Genomic DNA, 20,072 nt, shown 5'->3' with positions numbered 1-20,072 from the left:
TATCTATGGTGTATCGTGTGGAAAAGGATTTTAAAAATTAAAATTAAAAACTTTTTGAGACAAAAGAACAAACGACACTTCACAAAGCGGAATTTTTATTGATAAATGAGATCGTTACAGACATTAACTTCAACTCAATGATACGTTTTCAAGTTTGAAATCCAGAAAAAAACAAAAACAGCGTAATTTACTTATAGTTGCATTGTTGCAAAATTGAACTATAGATTAATGTAAATGTCTTCAATTCCAAAGATTAAGGATGCTTGCAATTTCACTTGACTAGGTAAACCCAGTGAACTGTAGATACATTGTAATAATCAGCTGAATTTTAAAATAAAATTTGATGGACACTTTATATTATATTTGTTGAACAATCAAACATCATTGGTAATTATAAACTATATTTATTATATCTCAACAAACCAATGAAAAAAAAAGGATTTTTTGAATGGGGGGGGGGGATGACACCCTGAGATGACCACACCGGGTGACACACACCCTAGTGACGCCACTGATCTACAGTGCATTATCCTGATATTAAAAAGTTTAATTTCAAAAATCTTATCTGCTATTCTTACTTACTTAGATCATCCCGCGCCATTCGGCGCATTGGGCGGTAATCTGCTTGGAAAAAAATATGTCACTGGCAAAGTCAGAAGCCTCTTCCCAATTGCTGTGAGGACCTCTATGAAAATGTGGCGCCAAGTTGTACTAGAATGTCCCTGTTTGCGATTTCCTCGTAATGGCCTCCATGTCATCGCATCTCTTATTATGCATAATTCATTTTGTCGGAAAAATTTCCCGCAAACCTCATGCCACTCTCTGTCACCTTACTTAGGGGTGACTCCCAGTTTGGCATAGGATTTCCTCGATTGAGACTCGATCTCAATAATTGACTCTTAAAATCCGTCTTAGCCATCTTTGTTGAGTCACATTTAGTTTTTTTTTTTCAATTTTTGCAGACTACTATTCACTGCACTTTATTAATGGAGCCCAGCTACTGGTAGAAATGTGTAACTTGTCTTAGCTTCGCTCTTGGAATTGGGTGACCGTAGTTTGCTTTAGATTTTATATCGAAAAGGGAAGTTTTATCGTCAAAATAATCTGTTGCGGGGTTTTAAACTAAAAAAAAATATCTTGAGTTTTTTTTTGTTTTTTTTTTTTACAAATTTAAAACCCCCTTAGCTACGCTCATAGAAGGTGGTGACTGTAGTCTGATTTCTTATTAAAGAGGGAGGCTTTCAGACTCAAACTCTATGTAGCGAGATTTTTAAACTCAAAACCATCTGGAGGGGTTTTAAACTTTAAAAAAAGCCCTCTGGAGGAGGGGGTTACCCCCCCCCCCGGCTTGGCTACGCTCAAAGAATTTGGAATGTATAATTTGCTTTTTTTTTATATTGAAGAGGTATTTTTAATTTTAAACCCTCCTGAAAGGGGTTTAAACTTAAAACTACCTGACTGCTCTCATAGAATTTTGAGTATGTAATTTGCTTTTTTTTTTAATATTTAAGAGGTATTTTTTTAACGTCAAAAACCTGCTGGAGAGGGGGGGGGGTAAATTCAAAACCATCTGGAGGTTTTTTTTATTTAAAACCCTCTGGAGGAGGGGGTTCAAATTAGAAAAACCCCCATTGGTAAGGCTAAAAAAATATTGAGTGTGCAATTTGCTTCTTTAACATTAAAGAGGAGTTTTGTAGCTGCTAACCACGCTGGAGGAGGGTTTTAAACGCAAACCCCCTCTCTTGGCTAAGCTTATAGAATCTGGCGAATGATGTTTGGTTTACTTTATATTGACCTCGTAAATTTCCGAGGGTGTTTTAAAATCAAAATCTTCTTACCTATGCTCTTGGAATTTGGGGATTGTCGTTCGCATTTTTTTGTTTTGTCTTATAGAAGAGTGGGATTTAACCACAAAACCCCATTGGTTACGCTAGGTAAAGTGATGGTTAAATATTAAAATCTCACCTAAAATAAACAAAATGAAAGCAAAAAATCAGTCAATAAATTTCGACCCCCCCCCCTTCCCGGACCAATGGGTCTTCTTTACTGCTTTTTTCACTTTTTTTGTTGCAGCCTAAATTCTTTTAGCATATCCACATGAAATATTTTCAGCCATGAATCAATATTAATTTCATATCCCACATCACTTATTTTCCTTGCTACCTTATAAGGACCCAACCATTTTGTGAATAGTAAATTCTCCTTATCCTTTAGTAATACCAAAACATCTTGATCTACTTCTAGTTTGGTCAATTTCCTGTGTTCATTCACCATAGACTGTGTTAGTTCATTTTTATCAAGCACATTTTTGCTCGCTTCCTCACAAGCCTTTATTACTTTATTACTTTATTTCTGGTTTCTGTCACGATATCGTAACTTTCTCTATTTCCAACATTTTCTTGTGAACTCTGTAATAAGCAGAACGCCCAAAACAGACGATTAGGCTAATCCTTTTTATAATTTCTACTAATGAGTGCAATTGGCATTAAAGAAAATGGCGTGGGGCGACTTGATATAAGCATTTAATTTCTAGCATATAGAAATTATATTAGTAACTGAATTTTAAATTTTATAATTTCTTAAATAAAATGCAAAAGAAAAAAGTATTATTTTGTCCAATGGGCGGAGGACGATTGTATGTATTGCCACTTTCACGAGGTAAAACCCTTTTTCATTTTATATTTACTAATGATAATAATTGAGATTATAGAGTGTGGTACAACATAATATACACATGGGTTCAAATATGCTTTAATATTTAATTATCCAATTAATATTAAACCATCATTTGCCAATCGCAGCCAAAAGGGCTTTTGCATAAAATCTCCCTTCAGTGAGTTTTAAGGTTAAAGCCCTCTCCATGTTTTTTTTTACTATAAAACCCTCCTAAGTGTCACATAGCATAAACTAGCTAAGCCTATTTTTAGTTCTCGGCAACCATCTCCATAACAATAAGCTCTTGCAGCGAGCATGCTTTCTTAGAAAAGAATTCATTGGCCATAAAAATTGCAGCGAAGAAAATAGTGAGCTGAATGGCGTGGCTTATTTGAAAATGCAGGGAAGGACAATGAAAGTCAGTGTGGGGGGGGGGACCCACCAAAAAAAAAATCCTGACTACGCCCATGAACACGCCAGTGATTCAAACAGTAGCTAACATAATAGAGCAACGGTGCCGGCGAAGCTCCAAACAGGAAGTTACATCACACCTAGTTCTGCCACGAAGACAATGATCGTCTGTGTCGGCACGTGTTCAAAGGTACTAAGAAGAAAGGGAGATTATCGCCACCTGTACCGTACGCGACGTACGGCAGGAGAGAAGAAATGGTTGGGGGCTTAGTTACAGAATATAATACATGGGCACTAGTGGTTCTATGAAAAGAGAGGGTGTGCGGTAGGTGGACCCCCCCCCCCCCAACAACACGTTAAACAAAACAAGTGTAATTGAGAAGTAGTTTTTTTTTTTTTTTGGGGGGGGGGGGGGGGCTCCTTAAATAATAATAGATAAATTAAATAAATATAAGTATACAGGTGTCTTCTTTCTTCTCGCAGTCAAAAAATCTGGTTAATACTGATGACATTATCCTCTGGTCAATCGGGAAGAAAACTGACCAACTGCAGGCAGCACTACGAGCAGACCTCCATACCATCCCTCTACCTTACGCAAAATGAAAGATTCAGATCAAAGTTTCCCAGACGACCTATTCCCTGTTCAGCCCAGGAATCGACATTATTAAAGTCCCATTCGAGCTCCAACTCGGTGGGCTGCGACTCCAACGTGAAAATACGCCCAATTATCGAGGTGTCACCCTAGATAGAAAATTGTAAATGCACCACCACCTCCAGACGTTGAAAGAAAAAGTTAGTGCTACTCAGAAAAATAGCAAACACAAAGTGGGACGCCAGAGATGACATACTACGCGCACTGTACCTAGGAGCCTTCAGCTCACAAGAGTTCAGCCCTAGAGCTCAAATATTAAGAGAGTTACACGTTTTTCTCAGTTTCTTTTTTGGCCTTCCAAACCTAAAGGACATTTCAAGCGAAACTATAAGACTCCTGGAGATGAAACCTTAGTAAAATCATTCATGTGCAGATAGAGAACACGCTCAATTGTTTTCAAACGTGTCAATAAATGTTTTCATTTTATTTATCTGCGCCGAATGTTGCATTTTATCAAAAAGGGAGGTAAAAACACACACAAAAAATTTACATTTTTAAAGTTAGTAACAAAAGAAATATAAATGATACATATGTCAGGGGCAGGTATGGTGAGAGTGAGTGTGTTTTTTCTTTGTACTATTTAAGTATGAAAGAGTTATATCCCTTTTTTATTTCTTCTCTCATTATTTGTGCTCTTTTGATTTCTAAGTATCATTATTATTCCATGGATTTAGTGTTATTCTGGAGTTGCAGTTAAATATATTTAGTAGTAATTGTTCCTAATTGTATAACAATTATTAAGCTCTATCGAGCCACAGGAACCAAGTCCAGCCAAGCCTAAAGTGAACCCTGACAACATGCATGCAATATATGTCAAAATGTGGAGAATTTATAGAGCCACAAAAATAAATTATTATAACTAATATTTTATTACAATATATCGCTGTACATATAAAATAATATACAATGGTTTACTAAAACTATAAAAAAAAGTTAAACTTTAATGAGCTAAAAATATGACACCAGTATAGCAATAAGAACAAGTTACATATTATATTTTAGATATTTCTCACATATAATTATTTATAGAGACTTCTGTAAGTGTATAGCTAGCCAATAGTAGAAAAAAAAAGACATACAATCCATAGATTTACTTAGATTTCTACTGTTAAGGCTTCCGCACGGTGTTGATTCTTGGCAATCTGTCTAGTGTAGATCTGACTGGAAGTAACGCTGAACTAAACTAATTCAGTAACACCGGCGAAAGGCCGAAACAATCAAATATGTAGTCGACGCTGATATTTTGTTCTATAAAGATATTTAATACTCAAGAAGGGAATCGTCCGATGTCAGCTATGTCCGTAAATCTGTATCTATTCTATTGTACTGAAGTCTTCCACTCTACACGAAGCGTCTTCCTTTTTGCGTCGCTTAGAGCGTTCTTATTTTTTAAAGATCTGTCATGTCACTTGTCGCTAATTAAAACTTTCCCCTTATTCCCGAAACAAATAACTAATTCCTAATCATGTCATAACAACTCCTCCCCCTCCCGCTAAAAAAAATTGCCTGTCAATTTTTTAATCTACTGTCTTAGTCTTACAATGTGCAAGGGCCAAAATGTAGGGAAACATAAAAGACAACACAACTTGAGTCTTGATTGCGATTTCAACTTCTCTTTCTGTGTCCACAATCAAGTTCCTCTGAACATATATTTCCCTCAAGTGTCACTAACTGATACTGTCCAATGTGATGTGCCATAGGTGACCGCAGACATAGTTCGTTTGCGCTGACACTATAGGTGTGTCTATCTATACTTCATCACATCACGTTCCAGAGGTTACACCGCTTTCCCTCAAACGTCAGGACAGACAATTTACCTAATATGACAAATTGACATTTATCAATACTCGTTCTCCCACTATACACCTAACGTTCTTTCGGGCATTTACAAGTGTATTTAATTTTCTCTCTCCACTTACTTGTCCCCACACGACCTAACTCTTTACTGATGTATGATCATGATCAAATACAAAGAATAAATTATAAAACTTACTTTTTCGTGATGTAACTACATCGTCGCCTTATAAATGCCCTTTCTATTCATACAAACATACATACAATTCATACATACTACCCGAAATAAATAACCAACATGAGCCAATCTAATAATAACGCAATCGCATATACATTATAACATAAATATCCTATTCAAAGATACCTTAACACAACCTAATATCCGTCTAGTTATGACTACTAGTTAGGTCAATTAATTAAGAATAAACAATTTAAATAAAATCCAACTTATTTACACACTACGGTCTCATAGTGCTATGTTTCACAGGCTATCTACACGACTCATACATTTGTTCTCTCCAACTGGAGTTAACATCTCCTCTTACACCACTATAGCCCGCTTGTGGCCTTCTACCTCTGTATGACTTGCGATCCCCGCTACCATAGTCATCTCTTCTATCATCACTGTCGGATACAGACCTGTGCCTCCTATCCGAACTCGCAATCTTCTGTTTAGACTGTTCTGCCCTACTCCAACAGTCTTTAGCGATGTGCCCATGTTTATGGCAGTTAAAACAAATTATGTCCTTTCTAGGTTTGTTTCGCTTCTTGTTGCCATACCTGCTTTTCCAACTTCTAACCTGTTTGTCAGAAGCGGCTCTGACACCTGCTACATTTCCAAGTAAAACATCTCTAGATAACCTCGGCATGGCTACCCCTTCGCAATACCCTGTGTATAATGGCGATCGAAGGAACACTTTGCACGCTTCGAACCTCTTAACTGCGCCGTCTGCTAATCTGACTGATTTGGTATATCCTAAATAATCCTTAGATTTCACTAATCCCCCTCGAACCGCGAGTGTACTGCTAGCTGTGTCCCGGATCACATTTACCTGTTTATTATTTATCATGCCTGGATATAATTTGAATCTATCTTCCCCACAATCAACGTAATTAATTTCTTCATCTGGTTCACTATGTCCACTATCACGATCCCTGTCTTGGATGCTCCTTACAAAATTAACCCTATCCGGTGGCCGATTATCCCTCTCTTGTCTACGGTTTTCTTGATTACCTCTCCTATCACTAGTGCCACTATTACCCTGTGCATTTCTATTGCCAGCTCCATTCCCTCTATGTTTCTTACACTGGTATGCCATGTGTCCCTTTTCCTGACAGTTAAAACATGTAACATCCCTAAGGTTTCTATCACCCGCTTTAGGTCTATCTATTCTCCTATCATAACTTTCCCTGTCATTGTTTTCATTTTCCCAGGATCTATCCTTTATGCCATCATAACTATCCCGACCATTGTTCCCACGTTCCCTGGACCTATCATTTCTCCTACCATACTCCCTATCATTACCATCATTTCCCTTTACATAATTTACAAGGTCAATAACTTTTTTGTGGTCGCTAACTGAAAGTGGGTTGTTTGGGTAAGCATTCTTAAAGATCCTAATGATTTCTACCAAGTCTTCAATTACCTTAGGGTTTCTTTCTTTTACAAAGGACTGTAGCTGAGGGTCGCACTTATTGATGAAATTGTCAATCAGAATGAAATTCTTCAACCCCTCGAAGGTATTCTCTACATTCTCGAATCCGAGCCATTTAGTGAAGAAGTCCTTTTCTGAGTTGATGGTTGTCTGCGGATCAACTTGGCTGGATGGATTGTTTTCGTAATACTTTTTTCGGAATGTTGCCGCGTTGTGCCCGTATGCGTTTAGCAGTTCCTTCTTTAGCACCTGATAGCTGTTTTGCATCGAGTGGTCATGGTTTTGGCAAATCGTGAGGGCTTTCCCATGTACGAAGTCCAACAAGATTTCGGACCACTCCTTCTCCTGGACATTAAACTTTGCTAGTTTAATTTCAAATCGTTTCAGATAGTCGCCGATGTCATCTTTGTCTTCCGCAAAAGGCTGTATTTTCTTTTTCATCCATGCGGCGCTACTTTGGCTTTCTATTTTGGCACTATTGTTGCTGTTCCCTTCGGTGGGCACACTTACACCAGCCTCTATCCTCATCTGTTCAACTTGAATTCTCACTTTTCTGTCCGCCTCTTCTTTCTTCTCCCTCTCTACACGTTCCGCCTCTCTAACATTCTCCCGCTCTATGCGATCTGCTTCTTCTTTTCCTTTTCTCTGACTCTTTCAGCTTCTCTGACTAGTTCCCGCTCTCTGCGGTCTGATTCTCTTATCCTCTCCTTCTCTAAGCGTTCTGTTTCTCTTATCCTCTCCTTCTCTAAGCGTTCTGTTTCTCTTAAGGAAGTAACGCTGAACTAAACTAATTCAGTAACACCGGCGAAAGGCCGAAACAATCAAATATGTAGTCGACGCTGATATGTTGTTCTATAAAGATATTTAATACTCAAGAAGGGAATCGTCTGCTGTCAGCTATGTCCGTAAATCTGTATCTATTCTATTGTACTGAAGTCTTCCACTCTACACGAAGCGTCTTCCTTTTTGCGTCGCTTAGAGCGTTCTTATTTTTTAAAGATCTGTCACGTCACTTGTCGCTAATTAAAACTTTCCCCTTATTCCCGAAACAAATAACTAATTCCTAATCATGTCATAACACTACACAAAGTGATCTACTTAGCCAAGCAGCTCAATGCTATTTTATTATTTCTTATTGAATTTTTAAACTCTATATACTGATTAGATAAACTCAAAATCTGAACTCTCTTAATTTTTGACATATTCAGTGTCTAAAAAATAAGTCTACATAAAAATATAAGATATACACTGTAATTCCTCAGGCTACCAAATTGTACCATAGAAACATCATTCACGTATATTTGTCATCAATTTCATTATCTGTATGTAGCAAATTTACACTGATAATATTAATCAATCAGTTTAAAGACTTCATTAAAAATGACACACAGAAAGGAACTCTACTCTATTTAAATCACTAAAATCTGGTAAACATTTATATCTTCGTACGCGAAGTGATACTTTCTCGTGGTAGATCTAATAAAAATAGCCTATTCCAGGCCTATAATTTTTGCGCAAGATGCGCCTACTAGTAGGTAACTGATGTGAAAATATTTTTCTTTGATATTTAAATGGTCTCTCAAAGTTATGAAAAAAGTGTTGGTGTTTTGTTTTTTTCCACATCAATAAGAAGACTCCTTTATCCCTTTATTCCATACAAATAATGAACGAGGTGGTGGTGTTTCAAACGTGAAGTGACAGAAATTCCTTTTCCACATATGTGTCATTTAGCGCCTACATGGTCTTTCATCATAATAAATCAACTGGTGCTGTTTGAAATAGGAAAAAATGGTGGCTGAGCGATAAAGTGATTGCCTTCTGAAACGGGGTCCCTGGTTCGAATCCTGGTGAAGACAGGTATTTTTAATTTCGGGATATCTGAGTCCACCAACTGTAATGGGCACCCGTCGTTAGTTGGGGAAAAGTATAAAGGCGGTTGGTCGCTGTGCTGGCCTCATAACATCCTTATACAGTAGGCAACAGAACCAGATGACCTTTACATGATCTGTCCTACAGGCCACAAGGTATGAAAGAAAACTGTACTTTACTTTTTTTTTTAACTTAACTTCGTGTTGTTTCAAATAACTAGTCGAATAAAAACCTTTCTGACATATTTTATGAATCAGTTGGTGTTGGTTCAAATTACTAGAATAGAAAATACTTTCTGACATATTTTATGAATCAGTTGGTGTTGGTTCAAATTACTAGAATAGAAAATACTTTCTGACATATTTTATGAATCAGTTGGTGTTGGTTCAAATTACTAGAATAGAAAATACTTTCTGACATATTTTATGAATCAGTTGGTGTTGGTTCAAATTACTAGAATAGAAAATACTTTCTGACATATTTTATGAATCAGTTGGTGTTGGTTCAAATTACTAGAATAGAAAATACTTTCTGACATATTTTATGAATCAGTTGGTGTTGGTTCAAATTACTAGAATAGAAAATACTTTCTGACATATTTTATGAATCAGTTGGTGTTGGTTCAAATTACTAGAATAGAAAATACTTTCTGACATATTTTATGAATCAGTTGGTGTTGGTTCAAATTACTAGAATAGAAAATACTTTCTGACATATTTTATGAATCAGTTGGTGTTGGTTCAAATTACTAGAATAGAAAATACTTTCTGACATATTTTATGAATCAGTTGGTGTTAGTTCAAATTACTAGAATAGAAAATACTTTCTGACATATTTTATGAATCAGTTGGTGTTGGTTCAAATTACTAGAATAGAAAATACTTTCTGACATATTTTATGAATCAGTTGGTGTTGGTTCAAATTACTAGAGTAGAAAATACTTTCTGACATATTTTATGAATCAGTTGGTGTTGGTTCAAATTACTAGAATAGAAAATACTTTCTGACATATTTAACATTTAAACCAGTGATTCCCAAAATGGTCTATACAGACCCCTGGTTGTCTATAAAGACTTCCAGGGGGTCTACGATAATAGGTTTCATTTCAGCAGGTCCCGACTATACTTTTTACTTCCCATTCTTTCAGACAATACTATTAGGGCCTATTTGTATCTTAGTTAATCCTTTAAATATTTATCTTGCTATTGTAACGTATATGTGTGTTGCTGGTCACTCAGGTGTAGAATCGGGCATTACTATCAATGTGTCGCGTATGCCTTAGAATGCTGGGTTCATGTGTCCACTCAACAAGTAACAAACATGAATAGTATGCAATGACCAGAGTCCAACTTTAGTAGACAATTTTGAGATTTATTCAATAATGCTGCAACTTTATAGTTGTTACACAAAGATAATTCAATTTGAAATATAATTATATTCGCATAACAGCGGTATCAGATATCAACTACACTAAGTCCTCTAGAGTACAAATAAAGTCCGCCTCACATCGGGTACACATATCAATAAACTTCCATCTCTAAATAAAAAAAAAACAAGGTTACAAAAGACAGTTTGTGTGGAAACACAAACTCAAAATCGGCCCCCGAAGTGGTCCACCCAAGCAGGCTTCAATATTTTCAGAAAGAACATCCAAATGAAATTATATCAAAGAAAAATGAGAGATAAGAATGGAGAAAGAAGGTTAACAGATCTTGTGTAGTGCCCCAACGATCCTGCAGACCAAAGGATAGGTGAAAGTGAATGTAAAGTTAGATGTGAACCTGGCCTAACTAGTTCCCCTTTTAGACCTTGTGGTCTATAGGGCAGATGATGTAAAGTTCATCTGTTTTTGTGGCCTACGGTTAACGAGGGTGTCATGTAGCCAGCACAACGACCAACCGCCTTTACTTTTCCCCAACTAATGTCAGGTACCCATTAAAGCTGAGTGGACTGAGAGGCGCCCAAAGATTTCAAAGTTGAAAATCCCAGTCTTCACCAGGATTCGAACCCGGGACCCCTGGTTCGGAAGCCAAGCGCTTTACCGCTCAGCCACCGCGCCTCCCCTGGCCTAACTGATAATTATAATTTATTTATGTGTTATAATTGATCAAATTGTTTTGAATAGGCTTAATCTCTTATTCGAATCCTTATTCGAATGTCGGATTTTCAATATCTCTTCTAGTTTACGAGATCTAAACGGGACGGACGGACAGACATTTTGCACAAAACTAATAGCGTCTTTTCCCCTTTCGATGGCCGCTAAAAAACAACAACTACTAGAAATATGTGTACCGACTCAGATCCCATGAGTGACTCTTTCAACATACCTAAAAGCTACAAGTGACTAAAAGTCCATTTAGTCATTCTTACTTCCTCTTTCTATCTCAGATGATTCACGTGCCTTTCCTCTTCTTGACCAAAGGTAAGCATATAACAGGCAATGTCAAGCGAGACTGTGACGCTATTCAAACGAAAAATTATAGTATTTAATTCCAATACTTATTTAGATTAATATCGTCTGCATGTAACTAATGTTTAACAAAATGAAGGTAGACTGTACGCAGCGTTGATTATTTAAAATAAGGCTTCACTCCTTCCTTGTCAAACTATCGGTTGCCTAAGCGCCTATTTATGACGATATAAAACAAGTTACGTTGGCAGACCATCTGAGACAATGCCACCATGACAAAATAGATAACATTTGAAAAACGTTCAAATACTCAATGAAAGAGAACAGACCCAAAAAATCTCTCTTCGACATCATATAGACAAGATGATTGTTTGTAAGAGTCTTACAATATCTCTGATACCTAAAACTTTAGATTTTACAAGCTATTGTTGTTTTAAAAACTGTTTTACACAGACCTACATTTAATATTATTGAAAGAATTTCTTTGAGCAACAATACGGTTCAGGGGCACATTGGTGGCATGTGTCGTAAAATAAAGAGCTTCTTATTTATTGTTTTTGAAAACAAAATAGATACAGTTTAAAATAAGCTGCGTCAGAGGCTCTGACAGGGTGTAGCGCTGTCTGCTACAATCTGCCTATGGGTTGCTAACTCCTTATTTTTCCTCAGGGGTAACACACAAAACCATTACCATGTTTGGGGATAGTTGCAATGCAGCAGAGTTTTGAATTCAGTTTTCATTTTGCTAAGTGGATAGCAAGCTTCCTGGTTTAGAACTCATATTCGCCCCTTCTGCCGCTAATGATTTGCCGTTAATGAAAACAGTTCTTCGGACTCAATATTTGAGCCACACATGAAACATCAACAAATATAGAAGAAACAGCTCTTTGCATAAGCTTTAACAATGATACACATTTGGCAAATTAATAAATATTTAAAGTTTGAAGGACTACTTCATAGAACAACAAATTCCTATTAGAATCATTTGCAATGGATGATAAACCTGCGAAGAACAATCAACATTTCCAGTGTGTTAGGTGATTCCAGCATATTAATTAATTAATTATTTGTTATTTAAATTGGTTTAAATTTGAATTTCGTCAATAAAAAAGATAGATCTCTATAACTTAATATGCAGCTTTAAATTACTTTTTCACTTCTCAGCTCACTACAGTTAGAAATTACTTTTTAAAAAAATGATGAATTTGAAAATAATTGTAAGTTAACCAATGGGTCTACTAACAACCAGAAAAAAAAGGCAGGGGGGTCTACAAGACAAAAAAGTTTGGGAACCACTGATTAAGATGATTTTTCACCAGTATGAACAAGATGGTGTTGTTTCAAATGATATGACAAAGAAAATCCTTTATGACATATTTGACATTTAAATAGTTTTTCACCAGTATGAATCAGTCGGTGTTGTTTCAAAGATGAAGGTTTCTATAATTTTTTTCCACATGTGTCACATTTATATGGTTTTTCACCAGTATGAACTAGTTGGTGCTGTTTCAAAAGATAAGATGAAGAAAGACCTTTCTGACATATTGGACATTTAAATGTTTTTTCACCAGTATGAACTAGTTGGTGCTTTCTCAAACTACTAGAGTAAGAAAATCCTTTCTGACATATTTTACATTTAAATGTTTTTTTCACCAGTATGAACATGTTGGTGTTCTTTCAAATGAGTAGAGATAGAAAATCCTTTCTGACATATTTGACATTTAAACGTTTTTTTACCAGTATGAACTAGTTGGTGCTGTCTCAAATTACTAGAGTAAGAAAATCCTTTCTGACATATTTGACATTTAAATGGTTTTTCACCAGTATGAACAGGTTGGTGTTCTTTCAATTGAGAAGAGGTAGAAAATCCTTTCAGACATACTTGACATTGAAATGGTTTTTCACCAGTATGAGTCAGTTGGTGTCGTTTCAATTGAGTAGAGTTTGAATATCCTTTCTGACATATTTGACATTTAAACGGTTTTTCACCAGTATGAGTCAGTTGGTGTTGTTTCAATTGAAAAGAGTAAGAAAATCCTTTCCGACATATTGGACATTTATATGGTTGTTCACCAGTGTGAATCAGTTGGTGTTGTTTCAGATAACTAGACGAAAAAAAACCTTTCTGACATACTTGACATTTAAATGTTTTTTCACCAGTATGAAATAGTTGGTGCTTTCTCAAACTACTAGAGTGAGAAAATCCTTTCTGACATATTTGACATTTAAATGGTTTTTCACCAGTATGAAAATGTTGGTGTCCTTTCAATCGAGTAGAGGAAGAAAATCCTTTCTGACATATTTGACATTTAAATGGTTTTTCACCAGTATGAACATGTTGGTGTCCTTTCAATCGAGTAGAGGTAGAAAATCCTTTCTGACATATTTGACATTTAAATGGTTTTTCACCAGTATGAGTGAGTTGGTGTTGTTTCAATTTAAAAGAGTAAGAAAATCCTTTCCGACATATTGGACATTTAAATGGTTGTTCACCAGTATGAATCAGTTGGTGTTGTTTCAAATGTCTAGACGAAGAAAAACCTTTCTGACATACTTGACATTTAAATGGTTTTTCACCAGTATGAACTAGTTGGTGCTTTCTCAATCTATAAGAGTAATAAAATCCTCTCTGACATATTTGACATTTAAATGTTTTTTCGCCAGTATGAACTAGTAGGTGTTGTTTCAAAGATGAAAAATTAATCAATTTTTTTGCACATGTGTCACATTTATATGGTTGTTCACCAGTGTGAATCAGTTGATGTTGTTTCAAATAACTAGACGAAGAAAGACCTTTCTGACATATTGGACATTTAAATGTTTTTTCACCAGTATGAACTAGTTGGTGCTTTCTCAAACTACTAGAGTAAGAAAATCCTTTCTGACATATTTTACATTTAAATGTTTTTTTCACCAGTATGAACATGTTGGTGTTCTTTCAAATGAGTAGAGATAGAAAATCCTTTCTGACATATTTGACATTTAAACGTTTTTTTACCAGTATGAACTAGTTGGTGCTGTCTCAAATTACTAGAGTAAGAAAATCCTTTCTGACATATTTGACATTTAAATGGTTTTTCACCAGTATGAACAGGTTGGTGTTCTTTCAATTGAGAAGAGGTAGAAAATCCTTTCAGACATACTTGACATTGAAATGGTTTTTCACCAGTATGAGTCAGTTGGTGTCGTTTCAATTGAGTAGAGTTTGAATATCCTTTCTGACATATTTGACATTTAAACGGTTTTTCACCAGTATGAGTCAGTTGGTGTTGTTTCAATTGAAAAGAGTAAGAAAATCCTTTCCGACATATTGGACATTTATATGGTTGTTCACCAGTGTGAATCAGTTGGTGTTGTTTCAGATAACTAGACGAAAAAAAACCTTTCTGACATACTTGACATTTAAATGTTTTTTCACCAGTATGAAATAGTTGGTGCTTTCTCAAACTACTAGAGTGAAAAAATCCTTTCTGACATATTTGACATTTAAATGGTTTTTCACCAGTATGAAAATGTTGGTGTCCTTTCAATCGAGTAGAGGAAGAAAATCCTTTCTGACATATTTGACATTTAAATGGTTTTTCACCAGTATGAACATGTTGGTGTCCTTTCAATCGAGTAGAGGTAGAAAATCCTTTCTGACATATTTGACATTTAAATGGTTTTTCACCAGTATGAGTGAGTTGGTGTTGTTTCAATTTAAAAGAGTAAGAAAATCCTTTCCGACATATTGGACATTTAAATGGTTGTTCACCAGTATGAATCAGTTGGTGTTGTTTCAAATGTCTAGACGAAGAAAAACCTTTCTGACATACTTGACATTTAAATGGTTTTTCACCAGTATGAACTAGTTGGTGCTTTCTCAATCTATAAGAGTAATAAAATCCTCTCTGACATATTTGACATTTAAATGTTTTTTCGCCAGTATGAACTAGTAGGTGTTGTTTCAAAGATGAAAAATTAATCAATTTTTTTCCACATGTGTCACATTTATATGGTTGTTCACCAGTGTGAATCAGTTGATGTTGTTTCAAATAACTAGACGAAGAAAAACCTTTCTGACATATTTGACATTTAAATGTTTTTTCACCAGCATGAATCAACTCATGATTTTGTAATATTTTAGAGCTAGAAAAATCTTTTTGACACATTTGGCAAGTGAAATGTTTATTTATCTGATGATTATCAGTGCAAATAGAATTCTTGATTTTATCTGAAACAATTTCATTGGAAAGGCTTGGTTCCATATGATCATGCATGTCCTTTAGGAATACATTTGTTGAAGTCGTTTCTTTTTCTTGATTTAGGATTTTTATCTATTGGGAAAAAAATGCAATTGGAATATGCACGATTTAAAATTATATTAGTTAAAAAAACACAAAAAGAAAAGCCACTTATAAACAGAATGGGTACAAGCTTTTTAAACATGGTTTTGAATTAGAAGGAGATTATTGATTTTGATTACTGCAATCCCAGACTATAAGCCAGAATCTGTTTATGGAAACAAAATCATTACCTAGATTAATATTTATCCTGTGTTATGGTGTAGTCAGATAAATCTTAAGAGTAGTAATCTTTATTACAGATGAGTAAACTGAAGGGACTGAAAAGAAGAGGAAAGGAAAACCACAAGGGTTTAATTTTGTTTTTTTGGTGCTTTATATTGAAATTTTATTTTGCATGTTCAGAAGTACCTTATCACAAGAAGGATGACCCCTATTTTAAACTATTACTACATGTATGTACACAGAAAAGATTTATGTAGATTAAAATAGTTTGTGTTAGTTTTTTTTTGTTTCTAAAATCACACATACAGTTTTATTTATTATGTGTTGATTTTGTTTATAATTTCATCTATACAGTTTAGTTATTTTGTGTTTGTTTTTCTTTTAATTTCATCTATACAGTTTAGTTATTTTATTCTTTTTTATTTAAATATACAGTTTTACTTTTTTTCGTGGGGTTCTTTTGTTTCTAAATTCATATATACCATTTAGTTATTTTGTGTTGTTGTTTTTTTTTCTAAATTCATACATACAGTTAAGTTAATTTGGTGCTAGAAGTATTGATGATAATTTAGAAAAAAAAACAACAAACTTTTTTTCCATTACTACAGTATACTTAGAATAGTATACAATCTCCTCTCCCAACCCCACCCATAAAAAAGTTTAATAAAGTTTTGCAAGCAATCTATGAAAGGTCAGTTTAATAAGACCTACTTTCAAATCATAAAGAGTAAGCAATTGTTTGTAAAAATTAACTTGTGAGTGAAGAAAGAGGTCAGAAAATCTGTTGTGAATGTTAGTTTCTAGAAGGTGATAGATAAGAGAAATATTTGGTTTTGAAGTTTCTAGGATTATAGAAAATATGATTTAAAAAGGTATAAATTAGAGGAAAGTTGGTAAGTTGAAGTCCTTTGGTTGCTGCAGGTCCACAAGTGTTTTTTAGAGTCAAGTTAAAGATAGAAAGTTCAGTTGTTTAAGAATAAAGTTGAATCAGTATAAATTTGTCTCTGTACAAAGTTGTATCAGTGCAAAATTGTAATAGTTTACTACTGTGTGACTGATAAATATTAGTTGATGATTGTATAATTTCATAAAATTGATAAGAATTTTATGTAAAGTTAATGCTGAATTGAGAATGAATGTGTTTGAAGAAGTTCATTTTTTTTTAAAATTTTAACTGTGTTTTAACCTTCTTAAGATGACGCTGCCGATATATCGGCCCAAGGCTATTTGGCGAAAGAGTCGAGCCGGCCGATATATCGGCCACGATGTTTCCAACCAAAGGATTGGCTTGCCAGTGTTTGTATCAGCCAATCAGATTAGTTATTACTATTTTTACACATTAGTAGACTGTAATGGCGGCTTCCTTCGCTGTTTTAACGCGATAATTTTTTTAAATTGATTTTTTGAAGTTAGCTAGTGGGAGGTGAAAATTTTAACATGTCAGCCGTTGATATTGATGAAAGCTAACTCACTGACTCTGATTTTATTTTAAATATGCTAGAATTAATAAAAATAAGAGTAGAATTGAGGAAAACTTTAGATCTAAGTTTACACTAATACTAGATCTAGATCTAGTAAGTATTGACGATATCTATTCTTGGTAACATGGTTTAGAGGTAAGGGTGAGTAGCTGGATAGAGAAGACCCATTTGAGAACCAAGAGATTAGCACCCAATAGTCCGTTTTATGCTATTTTTTTACTATCAATTTAGTTCAAACATTTGTCAGGGAGACTAATAAATATGATGCCAACATTCTGAACAACAAAAAGCTAAAGAAACGATCCCTGGGTCATAAATGAGTGACTGTTACTGTGACAATTATGAAGGTGTTTGTTTCCATGATACCTGGGGGGGGGGGAGAGAAAAGTAGTAAAATAATGTGATAGAAATGTCTAAAGGGTCTCAATGTGCCTTGTTTCTCTAAAGACATGTATTAGGGCTTATTCAAGCCTAAAACTTCTTAAAAAACTCTCACCTTTATAATTCTGTTCTGTTTTGAAAAAACTTTTTTGGAATTGTATGCGCATAAATTATGCAAATTAGCTTGGCTAGTTTTAATAAATGTTAATATTTCAGATAAATTCCATAAGATTAAATTAGTTCATTCATTCCTCTACAATAATATATATAGTTTTGTGTATGTAAAGTAATTAGTTTATTTGTTAGGAATTTTTTTGTAAGTGAAGTGTTAAGGCTGGAAATAGGGCTCCGTCTTTTTGGCACAAAACATGCTAAAATGCTCCGTCTTAAGAGGGTTAATCATTTTAAATTTCCCTGGCAAAAGGATTCTGTTTGTACCTTTGAATATAGATAAAGTATATATTGTATTGTAAGCATTTTGACATTTTTGAGGTTTTGGCTTATCGCCTCAATGTAACTCATGTCATGCCCATTTAGGGTTACTTCCCCTTTAAACCTAAAGTGCTAAACTAAGTTATTTAAAAAAATGTCCATTCACAATTCAAATACCGGTAGTAAAAATGTATATAATTTTAAAAAATGTATAATAGTAATAATAATAGATTTATATAGCGCTTTTTTTTATGCTTATAGAATGCTCAGAGTGCAATGGTCTAATCTCATTTGTGAACCAGTGGGCGCTCAGTAAATACAACTTGAACCTCAAGGCCTCTTCCTATGTAGCCAAGCCAAGCTTACTTGAACTTAGCCTCACAATCTTCTAAATAATTATACATTTACAATTACTTTGCCCAATTTTAAATCAAATTTTAGTAGTCAACTCCACTTCTTGGATAAAGCCCAGTATTTTCCAAGGGCCAGCAGAATGATAATAATCAAACAGTATTTTTAAGTTGTCTGCTTCAAAACAATTCACTCTAATATCCTGGTATCTGGGACAATCAAGGAGGATATGTTCCATAGTGAGATAAAGAGTCACAGTACTCACACAGTGGAGGCTATTCTCTCTTCAGCACAAAGAGCATGTGATATATGTGTGGCCAATCCTATATCTGAACACTCCTGCTTCCACACCTAGTAAGACCCTTAATGTGGGCTGCAACCTGACATTGGCCACAATCTGTTTTAGCTTGTTGTGGGTATTGTAAATATAATGACAGAAAACATCTCCCAAATAAGACTAAGACTAGCCTCTTCAAAAAAATCCACAAATGAGTGGACCAGAGCACGCTAAAGCAGGGCATAGTAGCATGGAAAGATCCAATACAGAATTAATAGTAATCTTGTTCAGTAAAAAAAAAAGAAAGTAGCAACAAAAAGAATATTTTATGCTAACTTTTATAGATGACTTCCTAAAAGCATTGTTGTTATAAATCAAGTGATATTTCTTTATATAAAAGGGTCCCCTTTCTGATCTTGTGATTTATAGAGCTGACGATGTTAAGGTCTTCTGTGGCTTATGTTTAACAAGGGTGTCAAATAGCCAACACAACCAACAAGCTCTTTAATTTTCTCCTACTAATGTCAGGTATGCATTAGATCTGGGTGAACTACGAAGCGCACTAAAGATAAAAAAAAACACTCTTTCACCTCGCTCAATGGCAGTTCTGGGAGAGGTATGTGTCCAGTCAGTTTTAAGTTTGGCAAAATGATGGGCACTGGATAAAAGTTTCTGTCTGCCTTCTTTGACATAGCCAGTAGTCTTGATGCTAAGGACAATGGGTCATCACTTTCAGTAGTACAAGACATTTTTATCTCCTGTTTTAGAATATCTGCCTGTAAGAGAAAGAAATTTTATTCATCAAATTGCAAAAAAAAAAAAAAAAAAAAAAAAAAATATTTATGATATAGATACTATAATTCTTAACAAATTTTTTTTACACTAAATAAAGAATCTGTAATTCATTCAATGTTAATGAGCACTATTTAATGACAGAAAATTAGTTCATAAATTATTGTTAACACTAAAAGCTTATAAAATGTTTTATTTCTTCATTTAGAATTAGCTGGTTTTTGACTAGTGAAACTACTGTTTATGTATAAAGTTCATATTTCAATCAATACTCCTTAATAATTTTAGTTCAAATATTTTTATGCACTTTCTTATCTTATATAATACAGACGTTACTTCAAAAAGTCACTGGTTTTCCTGGCTAGCTCAGGCAACCCATTCCATGCTCTAATAGCACTAGGGAA

General features: G+C 34.7%; 2 protein-coding genes across 6 annotated transcripts in view; both read right to left on the bottom strand.

Annotated features, from left to right (window-relative positions):
- The window catches only part of LOC106064651 (zinc finger protein 227-like), a 139,227-nt gene that overhangs the window by 107,909 nt on the left and 11,246 nt on the right, over positions 1 to 20,072 (bottom strand). For 3 of the 5 annotated variants that reach the window (XM_056041383.1, XM_056041387.1, XM_056041384.1), the window contains exon 3: positions 19,467 to 19,652. In XM_056041383.1, the coding sequence (XP_055897358.1) occupies positions 19,467 to 19,652 (186 nt within the window). Of the gene's footprint in view, positions 1 to 14,343; positions 15,763 to 19,466; positions 19,653 to 20,072 lie in introns of those variants that run through there. The other 2 variants (XM_056041385.1, XM_056041381.1) reach the window with 2 other exon arrangements.
- Positions 79 to 14,372, bottom strand: LOC106059702 (zinc finger protein 227-like). The gene is made up of 2 exons (XM_056041411.1): positions 11,364 to 14,372; positions 79 to 5,535 (listed from the first exon to the last, which is right to left on the bottom strand). The coding sequence occupies exon 1, from the start codon at positions 14,370 to 14,372 to the stop codon at positions 13,083 to 13,085; it is 1,290 nt and encodes a 429-aa protein (XP_055897386.1). The 3' UTR covers positions 79 to 5,535; positions 11,364 to 13,082.

This window comes from Biomphalaria glabrata, chromosome 9 (assembly GCF_947242115.1).
Source record: "Biomphalaria glabrata chromosome 9, xgBioGlab47.1, whole genome shotgun sequence".
NCBI classification, from domain to species: Eukaryota; Metazoa; Mollusca; class Gastropoda; family Planorbidae; genus Biomphalaria; species Biomphalaria glabrata.
Note: the sequence above shows the minus strand (reverse complement) of the source record. Positions and strands in the feature narration are given on the sequence as shown.

Bases quoted from the DNA above. Each gene is read 5' to 3' on its own strand.
- LOC106059702 (XM_056041411.1), bottom strand. From the start codon at position 14,372: ATGTTCATACTGGTGAAAAAAACATTTAAATGTAAAATATGTCAGAAA.